The following is a 27,500-nucleotide window of genomic DNA, read 5'->3' as shown; positions in this document are numbered from 1 at the left end:
GCCGTCTGCTTCCTTTATTCCACCACACCTCGTGTTGTGGCAAAACCACAAAACCATCACAGTCACACCTTCTCTCTCTCACAGTCCCTCTGTCTCTCCCTCGCCCCCTCCCCTAGCCGACATAGGCGATCTCCCGGCGTCAGCATCTCCTCCCGCAGCTCCGGCCCGATCGTCACCTCTTCCCCGCCCCGATCGCCGGCGGGGAGGGACCGATTTGTCTTCTTTCCGCCGGTTCGTCAAGATTTCCGGCGGATCTCCGCGTGGCCAGCCGCATCCCGCTTTCCAGCTCTTCCGAGCTCTGGTTTTCCAGCTGCCGGTGGAATTAGGTCTTCGGACTAGTGAGCATTTCTTGATTTCGTGGTTCTCTTGGTTCTTGGTATTCGTTGTTTGCGATGAGAAGCAAAGATTTCGTTTGAGCAGAGATCTTCTCTTGCTTCGTCTTTTGGAGAAAGTTAGGAACAAGAAATTACTTTTCCCCCAACTATATTAACATCCTTCTCATGAAATATGCGAATTTAAGATGCCTCTGATGGTCGAAGACATTAAGTATGTTGGCAAAGACTTAATAAAATTTTTTCAGTTATGACACTCCACCATGCCTTGAAGAAGTGATTCCGACTGCACGCATGTCGAGATCTTTGAATGCCAACAAACTACTGGAGTGTCGGCGGTGTGTCTATTAATCACTGGTCTTTCAGTTTAAACCCTTAGGTTTGATTCACCAAGTTTGAATGCTAATGGAGGGGGGTTGTTATCTATTATGATGATTACGTTATGCAAGTTGTGCATGTAAGTTTCATGACTTTTGTATGCCATATTTGTAAATTTCATTCATGCATTTCATTTGTTTCTCATATTGTTCTCCAAGATATGAGCCGTTTTTGAAATGATCAGAACCAATATTTTTTATGAAGCATTATCATTGGTGGCAAACTTAAAGGGTTGTACTGGATTGTGGATATGTAAATTAGTCCTACAATAGAGTTGATGAAAAGTTAAAACGAAATAGTGAGTATGTAAATTAGTTATTGTTGATGTAATAAAATATATATGGTATATTAGTCACACTGTTAGGATAATAGGTAGTATGTTCAGTGAGTCTTTATTTTTCAACTGTTGGTTTACACAAAGATTCAATTTTATGTATGTATCCTTTTATTATTGGTAATGGACATATTACTAGCATATGTAGGATAAACCTCCATGGCATTTGTTGTTTGCCGATGATATTATTGTACCCGATGAGTCTAATTGGAATTAGCTTTGAACATGATTAACAAAGATAAAAAAAATGATATTTTTAAACTAAGTATAACTAAGACCTATATGAAACCCAATTTCAGTAATGCCACTAGAAAATTTGAGGGTTTTGTAATGATGGGTGGACAAAACATTCCTGCAAATGAAAGTTTTAGGTATCTTGTATATATTAATAAATAGGAAGGAGAGTCTGGTGAAAACATTATTCACAGAGTAAAAGTGGGTGGTAAAAATCAAAGATATCAGGTGTTTTGTGTGATTATAATATGCTTCTTCGTTAAAAAGTAAAATTTTGTAAGAAAGTTGCAAGGCTAACTATGCTTTATGGATTATGATGTTTATTGGATCATGGACCCAAGTGTTGTTAAATGGTCTGTAAAATCTTATTATCCTTGATCTGATTCTGTGATTTTAATGCTAAGGACCTCATATTGATCCTTAATTTGGGTAGAGTCATGATCCTGACAATGTTCTTAGAGGAGGTAGATGCTGTTTTGCTGCTTGGGTTACCCGTTGGTAACCAATCATTGCACTTGATGTCACCCTTCAATAAAAGAAATTTTTGAACAAATTAGCTTATTAGAGATCCGCAAAGGCATCATCATAAGTGAGAAATTCACAAACCATGCGTTGCCCTAGTGGTTGCTTACTCCCTTCATCCAAAAGGTTCTTGGTTCAAATATATGTTGAAACTGTGTCCAAGTATTTTTGATCCACGTAATTCTATTTGTGGGGAATAATATTTTCATCATTCTCAAAGAAGGTGTCTGAGGAATTTGATTTGTTTCTGTTTGTCCATTCAATAACCAAAAGATATTATAGTGTTTGTTTGCTTGCCCATTAGTCATTTGCTGACAATGCTATTTATGCAAAACATATGTTTTTCTCTTACCTGTTTAGATTTCTTTTATTCTTTCATCTTATTGATGGAAATTTGAACTTTCAATGAAAATTAGGTTCTTGATGGAGCAGATGTGGACCATATAATTGTTTAACATAGTCCCATTATGCTTGACGAGCACTTCAATGAGACAATTTTTCATGAAATGTCAGAGGCTACTCTTTGTTGTGATAGTGCCACTTTTAATGAGTTTAACCAACGCAATAAGTCCAGATGGTATGAGATGATTCTTTAGACTACTAAGTTTTGCTCTATTATTTTATGTATAACTTTTAAGCTGAATTATTTTACAGGTGAGGTGTTGCTTAGCATTAAGACAGCAATTGTTGGTTCAGATGGTGTTTTCCTCAATTGGAGACAAGAAGATCCTGATCCTTGTGGTTGGAGAGGTGTAACATGTGACAGTAGTACTAAGAGAATTATTCATCTGTAAGTATATGTTGGTGGGCTCAGCCGATCTCCCAATGGCTTCCAATCTGATCCTGTGAATACCAACCATTTTCCTTTTGGTTTTGGCAGACTTTTGGCAAATCCCTGTGTCCTAGCTAGGTTTTTTTTTTTGTTGCTCAAGTTAATTTCTGCCAACTTAATGGATTCTGGTCAATCCTGATGATTTCAGTTGATTTCCAGTCATTTAAAAAAAACAAAAAGTTTATTCCATAAATGGTTTTGATGGGTACAAATTTATCCTGTTCCAAAATCCTACAAGTGACCCTGAACCCAACCTTATCCTGTGAACCTTAGCAGTTGTATTTTGTGCCTGTTACTCTGCATCTAAAACCAGTATTGCTCAATAGATACTTCTTATCAACCAGCAACTGGTACCTTACTTCAAAGGGGAGCTTGAACTCTTTGTTGTAGTGTATGTGGGTCAAGATTGTCACTATGCTCTTAAAATATGTAAACTTCACATGCTCAAGTAATCATGATTAGACATCAGATATTTCTATATTTTTTTTCACCTCAAACGGGGTAGTATTTGTCTTGCCATATTTGGATCTCATTTATAGCATGTGAGAGTCATGATGGTAAGCCATCATCTTGCTGCTTCTTGTATTTGGTGTCCAGTATGTTGTATATGGAGTTCACAAAATTCATCAATTGGATAATTTTTGGTCATTAAATCTTTTCTTTTTAGTTTAATGGTCTTGGGATTGTTGTTATGCATAACTAGTTTAATGTGTTATTTGTTTCAGGAGGCTTGCCTACCACAAGTTGATTGGTTCCATATCACCAGAAATAGGAAAGCTAAATTACTTAAAGCTGCTGTCAGTATCATCCAAAGAGAGTCTATTAGTTTCCTCAGTTTCTGTTAAATAGTCATTATTTACTGCTACCTTAACCCTTCTCTTGTAGAGCTCTGCATGGCAACAGCTTATACGGTGTCATCCCTCCAGAACTAGGAAATTGCACAGAGCTACAATATTTGTAAGTTCTTATTTGCTTACTGGATGTACTATTAACTTATATGCATAAACTGCTACTAACTTGTTACTATCAATTATTGTAATTATCATATTATTAATGCATACTTTTTTTCCTTTGAGAAAAAAGCCAACTGTTGTTTTCAATGTTAAGATGTGTTGAGATTGGTATTATTGCACTAGCAATCCTGTATGATCCAGCAATTGTCCAAAACTATTAGTAATGTCATTTGATGGACCAAAAAGGAGTTCAAACATATGGATTTCTAGGTGAATAGTCTGTTATGCAATTGTCATTTTAGAATTTTGTCCAGGGTTTCATTCATGCATAATCTATATCGGGTAGACCGTGTTGTTGTGATTACTACTCTACATTCAACTTGAAGCACTTAGCTAGAGTGTTAAAGAGAACAGAAAGTTAAGATTTTTCATGAGCAACTTTGAGAGTTGGTCGAGTTATTCTGGCTTGTAGTGCTTTCTCTTGAAGTTGCTACATGAATTCTTTCTACTAGGATAGAACACACATATGAGGATTCATTTTGCAAGGAATCTGTATATCATTGCCATCCATGCCATTTCTTCAGTTTATTGGTTTTGATATGTGCCATTTTTCTCGCTTGTCATCCCTTAGACCATCAGCCTAAGTCAAACTGCAATTTGATGATGCTCGTCACTTCATCTGTCAATTTGTCATTGACCCAATTGTCCTGGTTCAGAGAAATGCACTTTGTTTCTTGAGTTTTGTGGCAAATGTACTGCCATTCCTTTTCATATCAAATTTACTTTTGGAAAGTTCATCATTACTTAAGGTTAAATTTCATCTGTTTGATTTCACTTTTTAACACTCAAAACTTTCCTCTCAAAAGGGATCTTTTGAATGGTCTTCTTAATATTGTCATCAGCAGGCATTTCCCATGTTTATGAAATTTACTATAGAATTTGCCTCCAAGTTGAGTTGGCTTCATGAAAGATTTGCAAGAATCATATGATGGGCTGTCAAACTGACAGCACCCATCCAAAAACTCATGATTTTTCTAAAGAAACAATCACATGAGATCAAGATGCTGAAGTCCATGTCCTGGTCACTAATTAATGGAAAGAGGAAGTGCACAATTTTTCAAGAGTTAGAACTCCCCTTCTAACAGAGAGGAAACTGGGAGTGCCTCTAGAAATGTTCCCTGCTGGGGTGCAGAGACATTGAGATGATTGATAAATAGATTGAGATTTTGATTACTGAAATTGTTATTCAATTTCATATATGAAATTGTTATTCAATTCTAAATTTCTAATCATAGCTTTAGACCTGCTTAAAATGTGGATCTTTGCCATTCATGTCACCATCTCACGACAGAGAATAGCCAAGGTTCAAGCCAAAAAGTGCTTAAATAAATTAAATCATCTCCTGAAGTTAAGCTCTATTATCTACCTTTTAAAGATTCTACATAGACTCTTTCTGATGTAGCAACCAATGTGTTTAACAGAGTTTATGACCTTTCCAGTTGTAGGATTGGGTTGACCTACCAGCCCTTTGATCAGATTCATGAACTATTTTATGTTTTAGTTTTTCCTACAGTTGTACTCATTTATCTTATGGTAAAAATATATCACAACTTGGGAACCTCATAGTATCAACTCTTTGCAGATCTTTGCAGGGAAATTATTTGAGTGGAACTATTCCACCAGAGCTTGGTAATCTTTTGGAGTTGCAGATTTTGTAAGTCTGTATTCTTGTTGTTCCACTTGTATTTTAACGGTTATCTACAACTTTTTAACTGTCTGATAGCTAAATATCTTATTTGACTATGATTAACAAACCTCAAGCTATTTCTTCTGGTTTATGCGCCATCCATGTTTATAGAAGGTAAGATAGGTTATTGTGTTTTGGGAGCAGTATTACTGGCATGGTTAAATATCATGGTGCTGTACCACACCAATGCAGGTGCCAGTCGATTACTGATGTTATGTGCCAACATTTATGTTGGGAACATACTCTGTTATGACCTTAAGCTGATTTATGTTTCTCTTGTTGATGTAATATGTTTTGGCTATTTTTGTTATGTCTTGAAATTTCTATACATTTCTAATGTATATGATTTTCTTTGAACGCGGAGTATCATGACTAGGTGATTCTTCTAATTCTAACAGCAAGTTGGCTATGAAATACTTTTCTGTCATCTTCTTGGATGTCAAGAAATTCAGTATTTCTTTGTTGTACTTTACATTTATTTCTGCTTACTCTGTTAGGGATATCTCTAGCAACACTCTGAGCGGAACCATTCCTCAATCTCTTGGTAACCTCACAAAATTAACATTATTGTAAGTGATTTTCTATGTTCATATGCAAATGTTTAGAATGAATTTATTAGTCATCAAAACTGATTTCTGATATCTTTTTGAAGCAATGTATCAATGAACTTTTTGACTGGAAGAATATCATCTGAAGGTGCACTCTTCAAATTTAATGAGGCTTCGTAAGTAGTACATGCTCACTTTTGATGATAGCTAGTCAGGAGTATGAACCTTTAAAAAATTCCTTTTCCACTCTACTGAAGCTTCTCCATCTAATTATTTTGTTGTTTATACTGATTCATTTTAACACGAAAGGTGAATCTAAAGGTTATGTTTATTAACATACTTTGCATTCATGGATTTAAATGTTGTGATGTGCCAATTAACCAACAGTACCAAGCCATTCGAGCTGCTTACATGCAAATACCAATATATTACTTTCTTTTATTATTTTACTACAAAATACTTCAACATATTTGCATACCACACGAATCTGAGAGAACCAACTGCAGGTTTGGTGCTTTAGATTTTATTTCTTGTACTCATTTATAAATTAGCAAGGGCTAGGCTGATCATGAATAAAATAATTAAAAAAATGCTGGTTACTCATGCAAATTGTACTTAATCAGTCTCGTATGAATGACATTCAGCTTTATTGGAAACCGTGGATTGTGTGGAAAGCAAATTGGTGTTGTCTGCAAGGATGAGATTCCATCACCCTCAGGAGGTTCTCAACTATTCTATCCAGGTAGTATGCACTCTCCTTCAGATACACATTGTCTCACAGTATCTGTCACCATTTTCATTAAGAGAAGTCAATTTCTGTTGTCTTCATAACTATGCAAGCAAAACTATCTTAAGCTTTTATTTTCTTGATATTTTGAAAGAAAGGCAATTAGCTTTTTTAAGTTTGTATTTGTCCATATGTGTTTGTTTAGAGAATTATGTTCCTGGGATCATATGATCTCCATATCATCCTTGGGTCTGAATCAGGTAGAATCACAACGCATAGGCCTAAACTTTCATGTTATAAAAACAGATAGGTATTCTACCTAAATGAGATGAGTCAATTTGGATTAGTGGCATGGGATTGGTAAGGGAAGATCTCAGAAAACCTTTCTATTTGAGGAAATGATTCTATGAAAAAATTATCTGAAACAGTAGATAGAGATTGTTGGCTCTTAGTTTGACAAATGATATTGCCATCAATAGAGCTCTGTGTCAGGAAAAAAAATCATATAATCAGCCTCATAGCTGGGGCCTTGGCTTCTTGTTGCTTTTGGATTTAGTTGAAAATATGCAGCTTGAAATTGTTATTTAGAAGTGGTTAACAACCAAATGAGTTTTTATGTTTCTTTAATTCGTCATCAGGGAAAGTGAAATGTTGTTGCTAATATGTATATCAACTCTGTCTTCACTGTTGGCATGCCAGTGACTGTTGGACGATTGAAATATGTAGTGGAGTCCTGAATAAGCAGATTCATACAAGACATTTATGATTTCTTTACATTTTAATTACCATAGTTATGCATGTATAATGTATTACCAATGATTGTGTCCATGTCTGTGAAACAATACTTGCTTTTAAGAAAAGGAGATTTAGAATTTGAAATGCATACAAAGGTAATATTTGTGTGGATCGACCACTTGAGAATGTGTTTGTAACTTTTTATAAAACTATTATTTTATGGAGTCCTCTATACAAATAATAATTATGAGACAGCATCATATTTGTTTTAGTATAACTTGCCATTCATCTACCATTTAAGTTGCATATGCTTACACTTTTTTGAAACCTCCAGATATATTACATTTTCTAGGAATTTAAAAGGATCTGAGTACTATGAGCATATCCAATTTAAGCTCATCTACAATTTCTAATATGATCTGGATCCGAACAACATTCACTTTAGGTTTCTGCAATAAAATGTGCATCTTTAAATAGATTTAGAACTTGTATTTACTTTTCTGAATTTTTATTAACTTGGGGAATATACATCTAAATGAGGACCTTATTGACATATTTTGACTATTATAAAATTTCTGACCATGGCATGTTGTTGTAAAATAATATTACTCTTCGGGGCTTCACAATGTTGGCTTATGCAAGCACTTCCAGGATGACTTATATTTGACTTTAGAGAATGTTGGAAGTCTAAAAACTAAGTAATTACGATTAACATCCTTTGTTTCCTTTAACATTATTCTCACTGTTCATTTATGAGATTGTAATGTACCTGCACAGATAACCTAAAGCACCCGTCAAAGAATTCTGCTAAGCTTGTTACAAGTGCTGTAGCAACAGTAGGAGCTTTGTTGTTGGTGGCACTAATGTGTTTCTGGGGTTGCTTCCTTTATAAGAAGTTTGGTAAAGGTGACATCAGTGGTCCTGCGATGGATGTTAGTGGAGGTACCAATACTTGTTGAGTTGTTGTTACAAGCATATTGACATATTCATTTTGTTATTCTGGAGATAAGTATTGGAGAGTTTTCTGACACAGTATCCTATTTCAGGTGCATCCATAGTAATTTTTCACGGGGACTTGCCCTACTCATCAAAAGATATTCTTAGGAAACTAGAGACCTTAAATGAGGAAAACATCATCGGTTCTGGGGGCTTTGGAACTGTATACAAGCTTGCCATGGATGATGGAAATGTTTTCGCATTGAAAAGAATAATGAAGACAAATGAAGTCCTGGATCGGTTCTTTGACAGAGAACTTGAAATTTTGGGGAGCATTAAACATCGGTATTTGGTTAATCTTCGAGGATATTGCAATTCACCTTCCTCTAAGTTGTTAATCTATGATTTCTTACCTGGTGGAAGCTTGGATGAAGTATTACATGGTTAGTTCTGCACTCGCTGTCAATTTGAACTTGGTTTCTTTTAGTGTTATTCTGCTCCACATGTTTGTTATGATTATTAATTCCTTTTTCTAGTATAATTTGGCATTGAAAACTTAGTAGAATTTCATTGAGCAGGCCACTCCTTTGCTTCTTGTATTGAGCACTTAGTTTTTATTTTCATTTTTTAACTATTGTCTTTGTTTACAGCTTGAAATGGTTTGTGAATTCAAACTTTTAAATACTAGTCATATTACTCATACTGAAATCTTATCAGAGTAGTATGTATAGTTCTTCACCGGTGCAGTATGCCTCACTATAAAAGAAAGGAAACTAAATGTTCAATATATGGGCATCATTCATATGATAGGCACACCAGTACACCAATACCATGTGAATCATTTAAAGGCACAACGGAATACAATTAAAAATTTTTTAAGCGATACCAGGTGGCATAAGTCAGTATACCCATATATTCTTGGACTACCAGTTTGATCACTTGCTGAAACTAGTGTGTGTGACCAAGATTAAAATCCTTGATCAATTTTTTTGTGGATTTTATTTGTTTCTGTCAGTATGTAGTTTATACACTCAATTTCATCATTTTCATCTACCAGTTAAACCTGGTTTGCACCTTGGTAAGAACATCTGTGGATTTTATTTGCTTCTGCAAGTCTGTAGTTAAACACTCAGTTTCATCCCTTTTTATCGGCTTAGTACATTCTTTTGAGTTAGACTCACGTTAATAGTATGCCCCTATCTTTTCAATGAATTCAGTATTACTTGCAGGTTCATATTATTAGGCGTCCTATCTATGTGATGAGGTGGTCCTGGTCATTTATACAAGTCATATTGACATAACAATTTGATATTTATAATTGTAATTGAACAGAAAGAGCAGAACAATTGGACTGGGATGCACGCCTTAATATCATCCTGGGCGCTGCAAAAGGACTTGCATACTTGCATCATGATTGTTCACCTCGAATAATACATCGTGACATCAAGTCCAGCAACATATTACTTGATGGGAATCTTGAAGCTCGTGTATCTGATTTTGGACTTGCAAAATTGTTGGAGGATGAAGAGTCACATATAACCACAATAGTTGCTGGAACCTTTGGTTATCTTGCTCCAGGTACATCACACAATACACATTAGATAAATCTGTTTTCTTGTTGATGAATTTTATGCTCTCGTATCAAATTCTATAAAGCTTCTAGGATTTCAATTTGCTTGAACAAGCACAGATCTTTACTTGGTAGTGTAACTGTAAACCATACTGGACGTTGGTCATGGTTATCTACGACTTAATGATGCGTCTATATATTTCTTCATCTGTGACTTAATGATGCATCAATATTTCTTCATTTTCTTTTAGATATGGATACATTACTCTGGTGGCAATATATTTCAAGATGGAACTATACATTTTTTTGTTATTTAAAAAGTTGTTAAACTATTCTTGGGGATTTAATTCTTTTTCTACTCCAATAGGTGGCTTATTCCAACGACTAATTGCTTAGGTGGCAAGCACCAGTAATTGAACAGTTGGTGTTTGTTTCTTGCAACAAGCCAGTCATCTTTACCTAACTGAGTATTTACGAATGTGATTATGGGGAAACTTAATAGCTAATACCACAGTTATTTCTTCATGCTATCCAGCATTCTGCTTCTCTTTCCATAAGTATTTTCATCATACTTGGCTAATAACTGCAGTTGTTATTTAGTTTTTTTAATAAAACACCACAACTCAGAATCATATTCGTCTGACTTTAATTGCAATTTATACCTGGCATGTCTTTGTCATAGCTTAAGTTAGTTTCACCAATTTTCTGGTTGTGTATTGGCATCGAAGCATTGCTTGCTGCTCTTCTATTTTCTCAAACAATTTGACCATCTGAACAGTGCAACTTTTTTTACTTCTTCTAAGAATTGAACTATTACTGTTCTGTTTGTAGAGTACATGCAGAGTGGTAGGGCTACAGAAAAAACTGATGTGTACAGTTTTGGTGTCTTGGTGCTTGAAGTATTGAGTGGAAAACGGCCAACTGATTCATCATTCATTGAGAAAGGTTTGAATATAGTTGGATGGGTAAGTTTTTATCATCTGCCTTAATTATTTTCTTTCTCTGACATGATCCATATGTACTGATCTGTGAAATTATTGTTTGGTTTGCTTTGAAGAAATTTGTTTTTTCTTAATTGTTTATCGTCTTTGATTTTAAATTAGATATATAGTTATCTACTATCATATGCCATTTGTATTAAGCTTCAATTAAATATTAATGAAATTCAAATGGGCTTCATAATTAAAGGTTATTGCTATCTTACATCCATGAAGTATGTTGCTAAAGCTATCTTACATCCATGGTGCAGTGGAACTCAAATCTAATATGGTTGTAGTATAGATTAGGGTGGTTATTTTCCTAGTTAGAGTTGTATACTGAGAGTTAGTCTTTTAAAATGGAGATATTATGGGGATGGGAGACCATCTATTTCAGTTTCTGTTTTTCTTAAGAAAAAGGCCTGTACTTATGGTTGAAAATGAGATAAGGGAAAGTCCACTTCTATGACTAACTCTAGTTATTGTGTTGCTGACTGGTGCATTTGATCTATCAAAGTCTGGTATCTACTAATTTCTTCTGACTTTATATTTGCATTAAAATTTCTCTTAAGAACCATCAAGATATAGGCATGGTCTTAATGGAGGATCTAAAATTTACTACATGTAGAAGATCAAGAGGAGTCTAAATGGATCAAATCAGGCTTAAGGATCTTGCACAATGCAGTTTGTCAGAATCCTCTATGTCTTATTTTGACTGGGTTACTGTATGCATCCATTATCAGACTGTTCATATTAACCTTTGCTTAACCTTATTCGGGCAGATATTTCATTGGACCTGTTGTGGATCCACTATGGCACCTTGTCAATTTTTGCATCACTTGCTTATAACAAGACTTGATTCCGGGTACTTAATCTTCTAATTACTATGCTGTTGATGGAAGATTATTAAATTTCTTTGGATATGGAATAACCGAGCCTTTATACCAACTACTTGGTGTTGGTTATATAATGACATATGGAGTCTGAAAATAAAATTCTTTGATGATTCTTGGTTTGTCAGATTAGCATGTCTATGCTGGGTTTTGCATGGAGCTCGTTCTCTTTTTGCTGGGGCTTTCCTGAGCTGGAAGTTATCTTTAGATTGGAGTTTTTCTCTTTGCTCTATCAGTTGTCTGAGTTCAAGTGAACAGGGTGATTTTTTTTGTGCTCAGCTTTAGGAGGATCAAACACCCATGTTCAGACTTGGGCTCTGAGATCAGTCTGCTTTGGTTTCAGAGAAGGGGGAGTCGGGGATGTGCAGATTGAGGAGAGATCTAGAGTCGCAGCCTAGTGGGATCGGGTAGTTAAGTTATATTTAATGGATTCATAGTCGCCCATTATTCTTCTCCAAATGCAATTTCCCAGATCATGGTGCTACAATGCTACTTTGTTAGTGAGAGATGTAATGGGGGCATATTGCAAGTACTCCATTTTTATTTCCTTTTTTGTCCATCCTGGCATATGGTCAGGGTTGTTGAGTTCACGGGGAAATGGTGATGATGCTGGAATCTGAATGAAGAGAGGGATCCTACTGCAGAAACAAACCATACTCTTTCATCTATTTGGGGTAAAAAACACTAGTGTTTATATCTATTGGATCTGAGGGTTGGATCTCCAACATTCTATGAAATTACACAGCTGAGATTAGCTGATACATAAGTTGATCGAATAACTCAGTCTTAATGAGCTGAGCCTGAGCTAATTGGGTTTTGTTTGGGCTTTTGGCTCGTTAAGCTGCTCAGGAGCGCTGAACTGTTGGTATGTGTTTTATTTGCTTTGAAGACGAGCTATGCTCGAGCTGCTCGAGCCTGGGGGCTGAGCTTAAGTTGTTCATGAGCAACAAGTCCTAATCACATCTCTTGCTGAGGGCTAGTTGTAATATATGCAGTAACCTATTCAGGTATACTCTAGGGGTTTGTTCTTGCTTATTCCTGGATCAAGTAATGGCATGATGATTTCCTACACGATCTTTTGTAGCCAATTTTAAGCCTGTAAACATTATTTAAGAGCATGCCAATTGTGGAGGCTTTCTCATTGACCTTTTTTTGTATAACCACAATCACAAATTCCAGGTAGGAATGGGTCTTTCTAACTTCTCATGCGCAAGCTTTACATTTGGAAAATATGCACTGGGGAAATTACATATCAAACTGATTTTATAAGTGAACGAACCTATATTTGGTAAGAAATGACTTATACATCATTCTCATTTTCTGTTTCAGCTGAATTTTTTGATTGTGGAGAATCGCCAAAGAGAAATTATAGACCCTTTGTGCGAGGGAGTGCAGAGGGAAAGCCTAGATGCTTTGCTTTCAGTTGCCATTCAATGTGTGTCATCTTCTCCGGAGGACAGGCCGACAATGCACAGAGTGGTGCAAATGCTGGAATCTGAGGTGATGACACCATGCCCTAGCGATTTCTACGACTCGAACTCGGATTGAGCTGCATTACGCTTGCTGTCTGTTAACTCCTGTTTCTTGTGAAAATGAAGTTGATACAGCCGCGTCGTTAACACATTTTCACAATTCATTCATTCTTTCCACTGCAGTTCATGTAAATGATTGTCTGTCCCTTCTGCAAATTAGCGAGAGTCCTGTTTTTGTCAGAAGAGAATTTATCTTCAGATGGTGCTATCTTTAATAATTCAGTAATAGGAAATGACTAGTTCGAAACACCAGACCGCATGAATTTTTCTGCAAAACTGGATTCATTATCATGCTTTTATCGTTCGAGTGATTTTGTTTTCTCCTCATATCATTGAATGTGGACAAGGGAGATTGTTCTTCATGAGGTTTTTGTCGGGTCATCTTATGAACAAGCAGTGGAAAGTGTGTTGTATCATAAACTTCTCTCACTGGTTTCTTTACCTTTTGCATTTATTGAAAGCCTTGTTCTGTATTTATTTTAGTTTATATGTTTTCCAGGGACTATGTCGTGATTTTTGTTGGTATCGAAAGCTTCATCTGTAAGTACAGAATAGAATGATGAAAGATCACTGTTGACTAACTAGGATTATATACATAATATTTGAGAGATGAAATTGCAGATCTGTTCATTGGCTTCTATCACGGGATGCTTGCAAAAAGGACTGTTCTGCGATCTCGAGTTGTAGCTTTCGATGGATTATAAGTGCTAATTTCCTATTGGCAAACAGTGAATCCGACATAATTCCCTTTGATGATCGAGTCAGTCGGCAATTTGGAGTTTCATTCTATTATTAGGTGTAGCCGGAGAAGGATTCGGACCTTTAAGTGTACCTGTCGCGTTGCAACCGCTCTTCACTTTACGGTTTGGATGAGCGAGCGAAAAAAGTCTTAGCGACCTTACCGTCCGGCAGGCTTCGATCGATCTCTCGGTCCATTTCTATGAGAACGAAGACGAATCGACACAAACAATTTGGATTCAGTGTGTGTGACGGTAAGAAACCCTACTTTTTTGTTAAGCTGATATAATATATTTGGGCATTCTACTTTCTTTCTTTGCGCAGATTTCTTGGTACAACCTATTCACCAGCGAGTCCAGGCCTAGCTTGTAGGAGGAGCCTGCAAACCATGGGGTCTATGGTAGCATTAGAGGGAGAAAGAGATTTGGAGGACCTCAGGGAAGGGATGAACTAACTCATAGGAAAGGATGCAACAGGAAACCAGTGCCTTTGTGTTAAAAGGCACACCACATGCTTGCGCATATGCTGCTTGGGGGTGGATGGGATTGCACTAGGTTGCTTCTCTTCTTATATGTGGCAATCCAAGAGCTGGCTGAGATCATGGTTGAGGGACATTGGTCGTCTGCCTTGTTCGGCTATGGACATGCCTTTTTCTAATAGTTTGACTGAGTTCCCCCTTTGATTGCGGAGAGGCATGCAGCGTTCTGCAGCCTTTTTACTGTGCCTGAACTGGTGGGACTTGAGTTAAACTTCTGCGACTAAGCACAGAAAGGCCATTAATTTTAAACCCTACATGTTATAGATCTTAAGCACCAACTGATGTTATTTTGCTTGCACTAGCCACTAGGCACCTCAAGAGATGGAGGTACCTTTTGGATATAATTCCACTCTTGAAACAAGGACAGGAGTAGGTAGATTTCTTCTTTACAGCCTAGCAACAATTAGATGTGTTGCTTTAGATATTTCCTCAGTTGCTGCATGTGGTTTGGTTGTAGTGTAAGCTGTTTGATTTGCTCAAGTTACAAGAGATGCTAGAGAATGTATAATTTAATGATAATATATAGTATGTATGATGCACAGATTCTAACTAATATTCCAGGTGTTATGGATGAGACTATGATCAGGTCAGTCACAGAGTAAGCTGTTTTTGGCGCATTGAATAGGAGTATGAACTTCAAAAAGATACCTGATAGCTATCATCTGAATCTTGACCAAGACAAAAAGAGCTCCACTTTGTCCTGCAATGATTCTTAGTTTGTTTTTTAACTTTTTTTATTAACAAGTAGTTGTTTCTCTTACAGATCTTCTTATGATTTGTGCATATGTTGTCCGTTTACCACATCATTTAATTTTGGCCATGAAACTCAAATACTCAAAGCCAGAATATATACTCTTACTACTGCCCTCAATGATTTTGCTTCTTTAGCAACTGATCCAACCATGAAATTTTGGTGGCTTTATATTTTTTTCCCTAAATTTCAATTTTATTCTCAAATCATTTACTCTTATGGTTCAATTAGCTTTGTCCAATGTTTATAATGAACCACCTTGAGTTATTTGTGGACATCTTTGTTCATACTAATCATGAACCAAAACCTATTAGTGCTGAACATGTATGATTGCTGTATCATTTTTTGGCGATGGTATCTTAGCAGCTGTTGAGGATAGTCTCTGATGCAAAACCAAACTTACTAATTTTGTCATAACTAGATGAGAAACAAAAATCTTCAGGTTCTGCCACTTCACCTCTTTTTCAGGGAACTGAAATCACATGAACTCAGTTCACTCCATCATGATATTTTTTTTCTTTTCTTGTGTGAAGAGAAAACATTTTGTCATGTGTTTTGTTTACCATAACTGGCATTGTTTCTTGTTTCTTGCAAACATCTTCTTTTCAGTCACATCAGGTCAAAAAAGAGTCAGCTCAATAGGAGTTCAAACATGCATTTCCAGTTCAAAATGGCTGATTCTTAGATTTTCTCTTTATGGATTAAGATTTGGCTGACTGCCTCACATGAAGACGGCATGAGAAATATCAAGTGTTACATTATGTTGCTTCTCTTAGACATTCTTTTTCAATCAGACTATCTTTGTAGTTGATTGTGAATAATCACTTTAAAATAGTAGTCCATGAATTCCTTGCATCACCTTTCTAACTTTAAGGCTTAGACAGCTGAAAAAAGCAATTTGGAGATCTGGAAGAGTAACACTAGTTTCTTCTCGATTTATAGTGCTAATAGATCATGATGAGTTTCTGGCTGATCAAGTGTTACACTAGGTTTTTTTTTTTGTTGAAAGTTGTGTTTCTGCTTAGGTGAATGATGAGTTTAATCATTGTAGGTGATCCCATCAAGAAACTATGATGACAGAGGAAATGGATATATTATGAGATAATCTTGCCAAATATCTTAGTAGAGTTGCTAGTAGGAATTACAACAGAAAATAAAACTTACTTTCTATTTCTTAACCATATAGCCTGGATTAGCCTTTAGAGAAACTATAGCCTGAATCACCCTGAAGGTTTGATATTCTCCTCAGAATAATTACTTGCAGCTCCAGGAAGGCAATATACTCGGCTGTTCTCTGAAGCAGTTCTTCTAATTCAACTTCTTGGCACCCTGGGATGATCTTCTTGAGCTTCTTTAGTTTCCTTGTCACCATAGCTTGAACATGGCTCTTCCCCCTCACTGGAACTGTCCCTCTTATTCTCCTTCTCAGGGAAGTTGAGGGAACTCCCATTGTTGATGACCTATCCATGCAAGAGAAAGTTGGTGAGCCATAGGGAAGTAGGATGGAGTATAAATAGATATGAAATAAGGTGATTTTACTTGGCATTTGGGAACAATTATTAGCCTCCTACCCCATGCAAAGCTTATCAAGTCAAGTCATAGCAGTATTTGGAGCTCACCTAGATCACCAGCTGACAAGATGACATGTAGCAGCAATCAAGAGCATGCGGGCCATGCCTTCTTACTTTTAAATGGCAAGTTTGCCTAATTTATGGACCACCCAGGTAAACTTAGTGGCCAAGTGGGGATGAAAAAAGTACTGACTTTGATATGATACAATGATGCCCTGAGTTTTAGCACCATCTTGACCTTTTTATCAGAGTATAATATTTGTAGAGATCTTTTAGTTTTGAAGTAGCAATTAACAGTGTCAGATCTGAGCTAAAAGCTTATATGACAACCAATAATAGTACCTCATTCTTGTTTGACAACATACTGAGTTACAATGTGTCTCTCGGATGGTTTACAATAATTCTGAATCTTGGCTCTGTAAGTATCAAATGTTGCAAAAGACATTATCTATGTTATTGATACAGCTGGCGATGTATGCCACTGGGAATGAGGTGGTAGCCTTCTCCGGGTTACAAGACAGCAAAATAGATTTGTGGATAGGCATGATACTAAACCTCATGTGAAGCATTGTCTGCATAGCCTTCCTGTTCATGTGCCCATCTATGTCTATTCTATAAGAATGGTTCTCTTGCTCAAACTTGGATTCATGCTGTTTGAAGATTTTCTGCAGCAGACAGACGCAACTCCTTTTCTAACAAGTTTAAGGTTTTCATGTGCATGGAAAGTCTCTCAGAACTTAATGATTGATAGCAAATGAGTACCGTGATAGAAAGGTGAATTGAAGCCATTTGGGAATACTACTTGGTATGTTGTCTATAAACGAAAGTTGATGGAATCCACCTTCAGAATAGTGGAAAAAATAATCAAACTGGATATAAGATCAAAATTTTCTAGGTTGGCTTTGGGTTATATATCTAAATATAACCTGTGTTTTGTTGAACTGCATTAATTGGTTCCTGTCTGCTTTTGGCCATGTTCTAGCTTGTCATGATCATATCTTGTGATGTATTGGGTGAGTAATACTTCAGGTGCATAACATTTGGATCTGGTTGAACCTTTCAGGTCCAAAAAGGGACAGTGGTCATCTTTATCCTCATCAGTCAAGGAGAGGGCACAAGCAAAGTTCATCTGCAACATTTGCTGAATTCACTAGTCACAGATGGGAGGCAAATCCAGCTTCCCTTTCAAGCATTGATGGAGCCTATTCAAGGTTAGTGGGCATGATCATGGGCACCCCTTGAGACATGGAAGATTGCTTTTAGACCTGCTGACAAATCTATTTAGTCAGTCACGGTATCCCTGTGCTTATATTGCTGGAATCATAAAGAATCTAATCCTACAGTATGAAATAAATATCCATCACAAACAAATATATACATAGATCCAGGATATCTTCTTTTAATAATGGCTATTCCTTCATAACAATTGGAATATATAATCCTTGTACGTTCAGTATGGGCTATTCAGCTGATCATTTAATGCACTTAAATTGCTTATATGATATCATTGCTTCCAGAAATGTAGTCAAGATAATGTTGGTATACGTTGAATATGCTAGGAAGCTATAAGTTGAGTTGTGTCAGATAATCTCTTCTGCAACATTCCGAGCTTTGTTTGTGTCTGATGCTGCTGAAACAAATGAAATCAAGTAGAAGTTGACCATTCTGTGTTAACCTGATTCACTAGCATGAGGAATATGAAGAAACTTTCTTCTAGCGTAGCTTTTGAGAGAGAGAGAGAGAGAGAGAGAAGGACATGTAGGCGTTTGGTGAGGATAGGCAATGCCGAGACAAGAGGCATGTGAAAGTCCCCAGCCCCTCATGGGTTGCACCAAGTTCCATGCTCAGTGTCACCCATGCAAGGGAAGAAAACTCCCCTGTGCATGTGGGGCTTCACAAATCGGTGATAGGATGTTTGGATTTGAGCTCATAAGATTGAGCTCTGTGTATGTCGGTGGAAGAGCCAAAAGACTTTGATTTCTTAGCTTAGCAGTTGCAGACAGACCATTCCAACAGCATTATGCCTGCCATCTCCTTTCAAGAGAAACTGAGAGAGTGCTAGGAGACATGGACAATCCATCAAACATCTCCTATTTGAACTTCTTCTTCCCGTAATATGTATGGTGGTACTAAGCACTAATCATCCCCCACCTGTTTGGCTGTTGGTGTACTGCATGTTTACTGTTCCATGTGGGTGCAATACTAGGCTGTTTCAGCCAGCAGCCATGGCATGTCCTGAGAGAAAAAGTCCAAGTCCTAGATGTACATCCAAGGAAGATAAATCAACTAGTAGGGCCATCCCAACACATGGTGTGTGTTCTCCTACATCACATGTGACCACCCTTGATTTTAGCTGCAGGAGTTGTAAGTACACTGATCAGTTTGAGGTGTTTTCAACTCTAGGCTTTTGGACAGTTCAAGAACAGTGTCCCCATCAGATTCATTTCAGCACCTTCGTGTTGATCTAGCAACTCAAAGCCTGCTTTAATCTTTCCTGCTTGGCTGGGGTCTGATTCAGAAGATCACAGTAGATTTACCAAACAAATCTTAGGTTATATTCATGAATTGCTTCACAAGTTCTTCTGGACACTCTTTGGAGGCTACTAATTCTCCTGTTTTTAACATATAGACACCAACTAAAGCTGAATGCAGAGTTCTTCACATGCAAGGATATATCTGTAATCACCTACATGATCGTGAAGACACGATGGTCTTTGCAGGAAAATTGCAACCTGCAATGGGGTCTTCATCAATAAATGGTTGAAGTAAATGCAGCAGCAGCAGCAGCAGGGAGCAAAACGCTTGCAGAGAGCAGAAGTGCTTGCAGCAGCACATGAAGCTATTGCACCAGATGACACAGAAGCCAGCAAGAAGAAGTCACTGAAAGAGTGCGCAGTTGCCTCTGCAGCTGCTTTAGTCGCAGCTTAATGAGCCCAATTTGCAGAAGCTGTGGGGTGCAAAGTGTCAGCATGTCTTCAGCTATTTAAGAAGCTTGCCACAGATGCAAGTAACATCATCAATTAGCTACCACCGCAGCAACAAGTAATCTCAATAGCCTTACCTATTCTATTTGAAGCGTACATAGACTCATAAAAAAGTACTCTGATATGAACGTAAATATTTTTCTCTGCTAGCAAATTTTGTAGGTAAACAATAAGCTGATGCCATCCCAGCTTGCAAAAAGTAACGCTTCTTTTTTGTGTCAGCAATGGAAGGTGTGGTCACACGCAAGAGGAAGACAAGATCACCAGAAAACAAAGGGGAGTTCACCTACACTTCCTTCTGATGAGTTCAACTTGACTTTGGGAGGTGCAGGGCATTACCAGATGGTAAATAACATTATACAGTTCTGATTTCATTTTCTGTTCTTCTATGAAATCCAGCTGAAGCTCAATCATATCTATAACTAATTTGGTGATGATGATGATATCCTTGCTGCATCACCAGATGGTAAATAACATTATACAGTTCTGATTTCATTTTCTGTTCTTCTATGAAATCCAGCTGAAGCTCAATCATATCTATAACTAATTTGGTGATGACCCCAGGAATCATACTTGACATTTACTGCCACCAAAAAAAGCTTCTACATCCTAAATTTATTAGCTTCTTTTGAGATTGATATTAACATGTCAAACCAGCTGACCTGGAAAAATGGGGCCTCAGATATAGCCCTTCATCAATCTCTAGCCTCCACTATCAACAGTCAAACATCTCAAATAGTTTGCCTCACTTTATTCACTGTTGAGCTACACAAAGTAACTTACTAGAATGTTCTCCTTGATAACTCTTATATTTTTTATTTACAGCATTTTCTCAATTTCTGATAGATGAATTAGTGACTAATGATGTCAAATGCCCAAAATCCAACTAGAAATAGCAGAGATGGGTTTTATGGTCAGTCAAACAATTCATCATCAGTCAGTTTTCTTTTATGATGTTGCTCATATTCCATATTGTTTCCTCTACATGTTTCAAAGCAGGTAAATGCAGATTTAGATCAGCAACAGCTCTCTTAAACAAGGATGCCAATATAAAATCAAGAAGAATGCAAGTTGAATATTTCCTGCCTCACTGTGCCACATAAATCCATCTGGTTCTACATAATGCAGATACTGTCTATGAGCCTCTCCAGGTTGCAGGTGGATCCTATTGCATTGAGCAAAGGGAAGTTTAAGACACAAAAATGAATGACTACAGCAGACAAGCTGAAATTTTCATGTTCATAACAATGATAGCAATAATCAATAATGTATCCAAAATTTTCTTCATACATGTGAGTATCACTTACATTTTTCTGATAAAACAGGTTTGTTTACATGAAAATGAAATAGAGTTATTATTCTTGTTTCATGATTGTTTCTTGAATCCAAATTGTTTCTGAACTCTCAAGCTACCATCTTTTGCAATTCAATGTTGTCATCTTACATGTAGCAATTCAAATGATTCAAGGATTCCATGCACGTCAAAATAACACACGTAGTTAGGACAACTTCTCTGATGTCACAGCATTCTATCACTCGGACTCAGCAAAGTCAATGACGCAGGGCTTCTTCGTCCTCGTAGGTCAACAACACTAACTAGCATCACCTATCAAGAATCGATGAAAGGAAACAGCGCCCTGCCGAGTGGCAGACCCCAACTCACACGGATCTGATCCCTCCCCATCCATTTCTTGCAGAAACGAAAGCAGCTTCGGCTGATATGGTGGTTGGAGCAGTGATGAGATCACAAGAACACTAACTCTAGAATTGAAAGCAAACACTGCCCCTCTCTCTCTCTCTCTCTCTCTCGACCGAATCCGAGAGGACTTTGTTTGCAAGCCTAGCTTCGTCTCCGCCTGTGTTGTCACTTCTGCCGTGGATGGGCATAGTGATCATGAAGCGGTGGGTGGTCGTCAAGTCTCGCAGGGATTCTCTGTGCCCTCGAATAATTACGCCTAGCGTAGGCCGAGCTCGCTAGGGCACAGAAATCTTAAAGAAAGCAAGAACGGAAAGGAAAACCTAGAAAGCTACACCACAGCGTGCAGGCTTTTGGGAAGATCTGCTGATTGTTTCGCCTCAACTGAGCAAAAGATTTGGTCGCGAGCGAGCCGATTGGATCTGACGAAGGGAGGGAGACGCAAGTAAACCTCCGCCACACCACAGTGTCTGTGAAGGGATGCATGCATGCACATGCAAGGTGGCCGAGAGTCTTACGTACGTATCAAATATTAACCCACACATCGAAGTCAAAAGAGTCTTCATCTCATGAAAAGAACAGCACAATGGTACTGCCGCAGTTTCCGATTGCGTGCAAAGTCAACAGTTATTGGCTTTCTTTCCTCCTATAATTCGCATATGACACATCTCCATCTCAAGTTGCGTGAGTTAGCAGCTAAGAGATGTGGTATTTTGTGATGTGGAAGTAACACTAACCACAGCTGCTGCACGAGACTGCACCTCTCATCGGTACTTTCCCCCACTGTGAGCTACTGTAAGCATTGGTTGCTGGTTGTGTCATGTTTGACTTCATTGTCTGTGGAGTGGAGGGTGGGAAAGGCTGACTCATTTTCTCTGCGGCAGGTAAAGGAACACAGATATGGGAATGTTAGGATAACTCTTCTATCGCATCACATCAATCCTCACGGTGTTGTTTTCCTATATAAGACGACTCCATCCCTCAACCATACACTACAGCTTTTGCCGTTTTCGAGTGCCTACGGTTGGGAAGAGCCAACATGCAGTTTGCCTCCGGCTGCAGCCTCTCTTCTTCTTCTTCGCCTGCTATGATGTGTTGCTGGAGATGGAGAGCTGCTTCGTTTTGGCCTTCTGGCTTTGAATGGTATCAAAGGAGGAGATCGAAGGGTTTAAATGTCAGCTGTGCCACTTCTAATGGGTGCTATCCTTACCGAGCTTTTCTCTCTCTTTTTTATTTTAATTTATTTTTTTTCATTCATCCTCTATATATATGATTTTATTTTTATTCAATATTGAAAGGATTGCATGTCATTTTCTTGACCTTGCAAGACTTTCTGAACATGAGATAATATTTCTGGCCGCTCTCTACTCCGTTTTAATTTACTTCGAATTTTTCTATTCTTGTGAATCCCTTCTTCTTTCGCCTTTCTTTCTATCCCTTCTGAGCTTTAGTTTCATGATATGCGAACTTTGCATTCAACTATTTGTGAGATGCTTCAGTCTTTTTCTCTTTTTTATGTCGTGATATTTTTGTTCTTTTTGATGTCTACTTGATTATAATTTTTTGTCCACTTTTGGATGGTTTTCTTTTTTCTGGATTTCTCTCCAACTGAAGCATGTTAGATCAGTAGTTGAATCTGCAGTGACAAGATTTACCAGCAGTAGAATGTGGAAGTGGTGAGTTAGCTGAGAGATGCAATTGCTGTACTTGTAATCTTAGGTGGGTTTTAGCTATAACCAGCCATTATCTTGCTTGTTGAGCTTCTATGACTACACTCACTCGAAGCACTATTTCAAGTTGCTTGCAATGAATTCCAAGGTTTGGATGCCACAGATACAATGTTGTGATCGTTCACTCACTTCCAAAGTAGCAAATGTTCATATAATTGTGTTCGGCCTCACTCCATACATCATCACGGTATAAAGATTGATGCATGTATGGCATCCCAAAACTTTGACGCCAAACATTGCTGATTCACAGCGGCAAGAATTGCATTTTGATGGATGCAGCAAAGTTGAGCTCAATGACGCAGCACAATAAGAACTGTGAACGAAGCAACTAGCAAAATGCCGTACATACACAGCACACCAAAAGCACAAGACAATCTATTCACAGATAATAAGAATATATCTATGTATATAGAGAAAGCTCCGAGTCCTTTGGCACTTCATCAAACCATTCACGCAATGCAGCAGCGGAAGAGGAAGACGTGACGCGGCCATGCACCAAGTCAACTGCTGTCGGCAATATGGCTGAAGGCAAAAAGACACGATCTTCCACTGCTCTCCCCTTGAGAGGCCGATCGCCTCAAAGACCTCGAGCATCTCATCAGGCACGAGCTCGTCTCAGGAACTCCCATGCAGAGCGAGGAGTATAGCTTGGTGGGGGGCAACCTTTGGCAGCTCAATGACCAGAACGAGGAGGAACCCAGAGGAGGGATCCGTGTGCAGTGGAAGTCTGGCTTGCAGAGCTGAGTGGCCATGGGAGTAGTAGAATCCGATACGTCCGCGGCTGGGCATGTGGCGCAGAGAGACAAGGAGAGGCTCGTTCTTGGCAGCTCCCTCGTTGGGCTCATCCCTGGGATCTTGGCAAACGATACGATAGCGTGCCGGCAGAGGGGGCAGGGTATTGATCCCGGCGGAGAAGATAGGATGGTGGATGTGCTGTTGGTGGAACACAGGTAGAGAGCACATCTGGTGCAGAACTCATGATTGCAACCTGCGATGTGAGAATAATTCTGCTATCAGTATGCTACAGTTTCTCTAAGCCAAAGCTTCTTTGTGCCTAACAGATGCGTTAGCCAAGTCTTAGCACCATTTCTATCCACGAATTGGACTACAGGTGGAGAGATATTGACTTGTAACGTCAGCTAATGTAATCTTGTTCGTAGTCAGCGAATACGACTAATATGTTAATCGACGACAGTTTGTTAACAAATACTTACCACTAACATATTTATCGACAACAGTTTGTCGCACATAGTATCATTAACAAATAATTGTGACTTACAAGTAATATGTCTATCGACAACAGTTTGTGACTAACATGTTTATCGACAACGGTTGTCGCTTATAGTATCATTAAACTTACGACTAACATATTTATCGACAACAGTTGCCAGCTTTAGGAATATTATTAACAGTTTATGGCTTTAGGAGCAAATAGTTGTGACTTACGACATGTTTATAGACAACAGTTGCCACTCATAGTATCATTAATAAATAGTTGCGACTTATGACTAATATGTTTATCGACAACAGTTTGTGGCTTTAGGAGTATCATTTACAAAGAGTTCGACTAATATGTTTATCGACAATAGTTTGCGGCTTCTCTTACGACTTACATACAACAACAGTTTGCGACTTTAGGAGTATTACTAACAAATAGTTACGACTTACGACTAATATGTTTATCGACAACAGTTTACGGTTTTAGGAGTATTATTAACAAATAGTTATGATTTACGACTATCATGTTTGTTTATCGACAATAGTTTACGGCTTTAGGAGTATTATTAACAAATAATTGTGACACTTATGACTAACATGTTTGTTTATCGACAATAGTTGTCGCTCAGAGTATCATTAATAAATAGTTGTGACTTACGACTAACATGTTTGTTTATTGACACAACAGTTGCCGCTCAGAGTATCATTAATAAATAGTTGTGATTTATGACTAACATGTTTGTCGACAACAGTTTGCGGCTTTAGGAGTATCATTAACAAAGTATCATTAATAAATAGTTGTGATTTATGACTAACATGTTTGTCGACAACAGTTTGCGGCTTTAGGAGTATCATTAACAAACAGTTGCAATTTACAGGTGCATTCATAAACAAATCATTCAGCACAAAAGAATTAGTTCGAGTAAAGTGTCATGATCAACCTAATGTGATAACTGATTCATTAACTTAGAAACAATAAACCCTTATGTTCAGTTAATAGATCAACTTAATCAGACTCCAAAATGCTTAACCTAAAGATAATAGTACACATCCTGTCCTATATATCAACTTAATCCTCTCTTGATCCATTAATTGTCATCATCTGACATCTGACCCAATGTGAAAATTGACTAATTAACTCCAAAAATCTGAAACTACATGATACACTTCAATCTATTGAAATCTTCATATCTGAGTGATCAGGTAGGTCATGACTGAAAGCATTATTAGTACATGGAATCTGAAAGTTTCAGAGATGTGTACCTTCAGCAGCAACTGTGCATCTTCTTTCCAAGCAAACAACACATGGATCAATGCATGCAGGCGACTGGATTGTGCTTCTCCAACCAAATTCTCTGCAGGAGATTAGATAATTAAAATAAAATACATGAAATTTAGCAAACAACCAAAACAAAAAAAAAAGTACAGAACACTTACCTAGCAATCCTCATGATGCTCATAAGGGGAAGAGATATATACGGGGAAGGAAGGATCTTTACGCGATGATCTGGTTGATTACTTAAGATGCCCTCAAGCCAATTTCTATGCCATGAACGGGCTACCATCAAAGGAGTCCAGCTGTTGAGCAAAGCAGCACTATATAAGATTATCCATGCATTCCAATTTGACAGAGAGATGGAAATAAGTTGAACATAAAATAGAAGTAAAACAGTAAAAATGGGTAAGAGAAGGCATCAAGTTGCAGTATATCTAGAGAGCCAGCATCAGCTTATGCCATCAATCGGCAATGATATGGTTGACACTAAAGGATCCCCAAGGAAATACATGGACAATTCTTCAGAGTGATTAAGAGAAGAAAAGAATATTGAATATGGTTGTTTGATGACTAAAAAAGGAGCTGGGATTAAACAAGCTAAATTTTCAGAAACAACTAAGAGCTCAAGCTTATTTATTACATTAGGTAGGCTACTTAACAAATGCAATGGATCAGTATATATTTTGTTATTGTTAACTATGTGCTATGTACTTCCCCTTACTATCTTTGAAGAATTAACAATCGGCTTGAGCCATAAAAGAGGATAATTGAAGTCCATATGGTCAAAAAAGGTGTCAACACAACAAAATTCTCCAATGTATAGTCAAGTTTGGCACTTCATTGGATAGGGTGCAACAGAAAATCAACTGATTCAATCCCCCTTTTAATTACATGGAAATGTATCATCTATTTGCACTTTCATCAGGATTTGATTAAAGTCCAGAGAGTCAGACAAGGTATCAATCCTGAAATGAATTTTGCCAAACTTGTTACTTAGATTAATTAAGAACAGAAATTGCAGTTGATAAAGCATCTAATTAGTCCTGCAGATTCTAGCTCTATCTAAAGTTTAAGTTCCATATCAACCTAGAAAGCTTTTAGCATATCAGATACATACCCATTCGAGTTTTCAGCATCCAAACTAGCTCCTCTGGCAATAAGAACCTGAATGCCCACATCTAATAAGTAACCACAGTAATTAGCATACCAACAGACAAAACCAAATAGACATGAAACCAACTTACTTCACAGCAAACTGCACTTCCACCACAAGCAGCATAGTGGAGGGGCGAGCTTCCAGCACCTGCAAAATGAGTTTATTATACTCGTTAAGCTAAACGTGACATCAATATGGTCACAATTTGATCATACATCACGCATTAGCTCTATAATTTGCAATATGGAATAAACTTGCATTGTTCTAAATTATCGATATCTTTGATTGCTAGATCAGGTTAAAAGATATGGTAATTGAAATCGGTAGTGAGAATTATCACTCTAATACGCTGAAGTACAATACAGTGTACAGAAACCTTTTATTGCAAAGCAAGAAAATTCAGAACTACTTCTTTCTCATGGTATTCAAAAGTGATGACTGGAATTTGAGAACCGAATGGAAGCAAAGAAGGAAAGACTGAAAGCAACAGGGAGCACTCCGTATAAATGAGTTTACCCATCAATCCATCAGCTAAGTGTAACATTTCTTTTCCACATCATTTGCAACTAGTTCCTACACATCTCCAAAACCT

General features: G+C 37.6%; 2 protein-coding genes across 6 annotated transcripts; one reads left to right on the top strand and one right to left on the bottom strand.

Annotated features, from left to right (window-relative positions):
• The first annotated feature begins 186 nt into the window (after nucleotides 1-186).
• LOC135658112 (LRR receptor-like serine/threonine-protein kinase FEI 1) lies at nucleotides 187-13,502 on the top strand. 5 transcript variants are annotated; one of them, XM_065176075.1, is made up of 15 exons: nucleotides 187-326; nucleotides 2,217-2,377; nucleotides 2,455-2,590; nucleotides 3,358-3,429; nucleotides 3,518-3,589; nucleotides 5,228-5,299; nucleotides 5,830-5,901; nucleotides 5,985-6,056; nucleotides 6,525-6,622; nucleotides 8,120-8,284; nucleotides 8,389-8,721; nucleotides 9,611-9,856; nucleotides 10,680-10,813; nucleotides 11,608-11,690; nucleotides 11,847-13,084. In XM_065176075.1, the coding sequence occupies exons 2-15, from the start codon at nucleotides 2,287-2,289 to the stop codon at nucleotides 12,001-12,003; spliced, it is 1,803 nt and encodes a 600-aa protein (XP_065032147.1). In that variant the 5' UTR covers nucleotides 187-326; nucleotides 2,217-2,286; the 3' UTR covers nucleotides 12,004-13,084. The 5 variants fall into 5 exon arrangements, with proteins under 5 accessions (XP_065032147.1, XP_065032146.1, XP_065032145.1 ...); XM_065176074.1 differs by having other exon boundaries at nucleotides 196-670; XM_065176073.1 differs by having other exon boundaries at nucleotides 196-789.
• Nucleotides 13,503-23,498: 9,996 nt separating this feature from the next.
• On the bottom strand, nucleotides 23,499-27,062 carry LOC135658113 (probable E3 ubiquitin-protein ligase XBOS32; the record flags this gene model as incomplete). Its single annotated transcript, XM_065176077.1, has 5 exons — nucleotides 23,499-24,246; nucleotides 25,740-25,831; nucleotides 25,914-26,054; nucleotides 26,870-26,916; nucleotides 26,997-27,062. Coding segments are annotated over 5 exons (834 nt in total), but the record flags the coding sequence as incomplete, so codon positions are not given.
• Between the last annotated feature and the right edge of the window lie 438 nt (nucleotides 27,063-27,500).

Source organism: Musa acuminata, unplaced genomic scaffold (genome assembly GCF_036884655.1).
Source record: "Musa acuminata AAA Group cultivar baxijiao unplaced genomic scaffold, Cavendish_Baxijiao_AAA HiC_scaffold_349, whole genome shotgun sequence".
NCBI classification, from domain to species: Eukaryota; Viridiplantae; Streptophyta; class Magnoliopsida; order Zingiberales; family Musaceae; genus Musa; species Musa acuminata.
Note: the sequence above shows the minus strand (reverse complement) of the source record. Positions and strands in the feature narration are given on the sequence as shown.

Coding starts and splice junctions, on each gene's coding strand:
- LOC135658112 (XM_065176075.1), top strand. CDS start 2,287: ATGAGACAATTTTTCATGAAATGTCAGAGGCTACTCTTTGTTGTGATA. Junction 2,378..2,454: donor CAACGCAATAAGTCCAGATG/GTATGAGATGAT, acceptor ATTATTTTACAG/GTGAGGTGTTGCTTAGCATT. Junction 8,285..8,388: donor TGCGATGGATGTTAGTGGAG/GTACCAATACTT, acceptor ATCCTATTTCAG/GTGCATCCATAGTAATTTTT.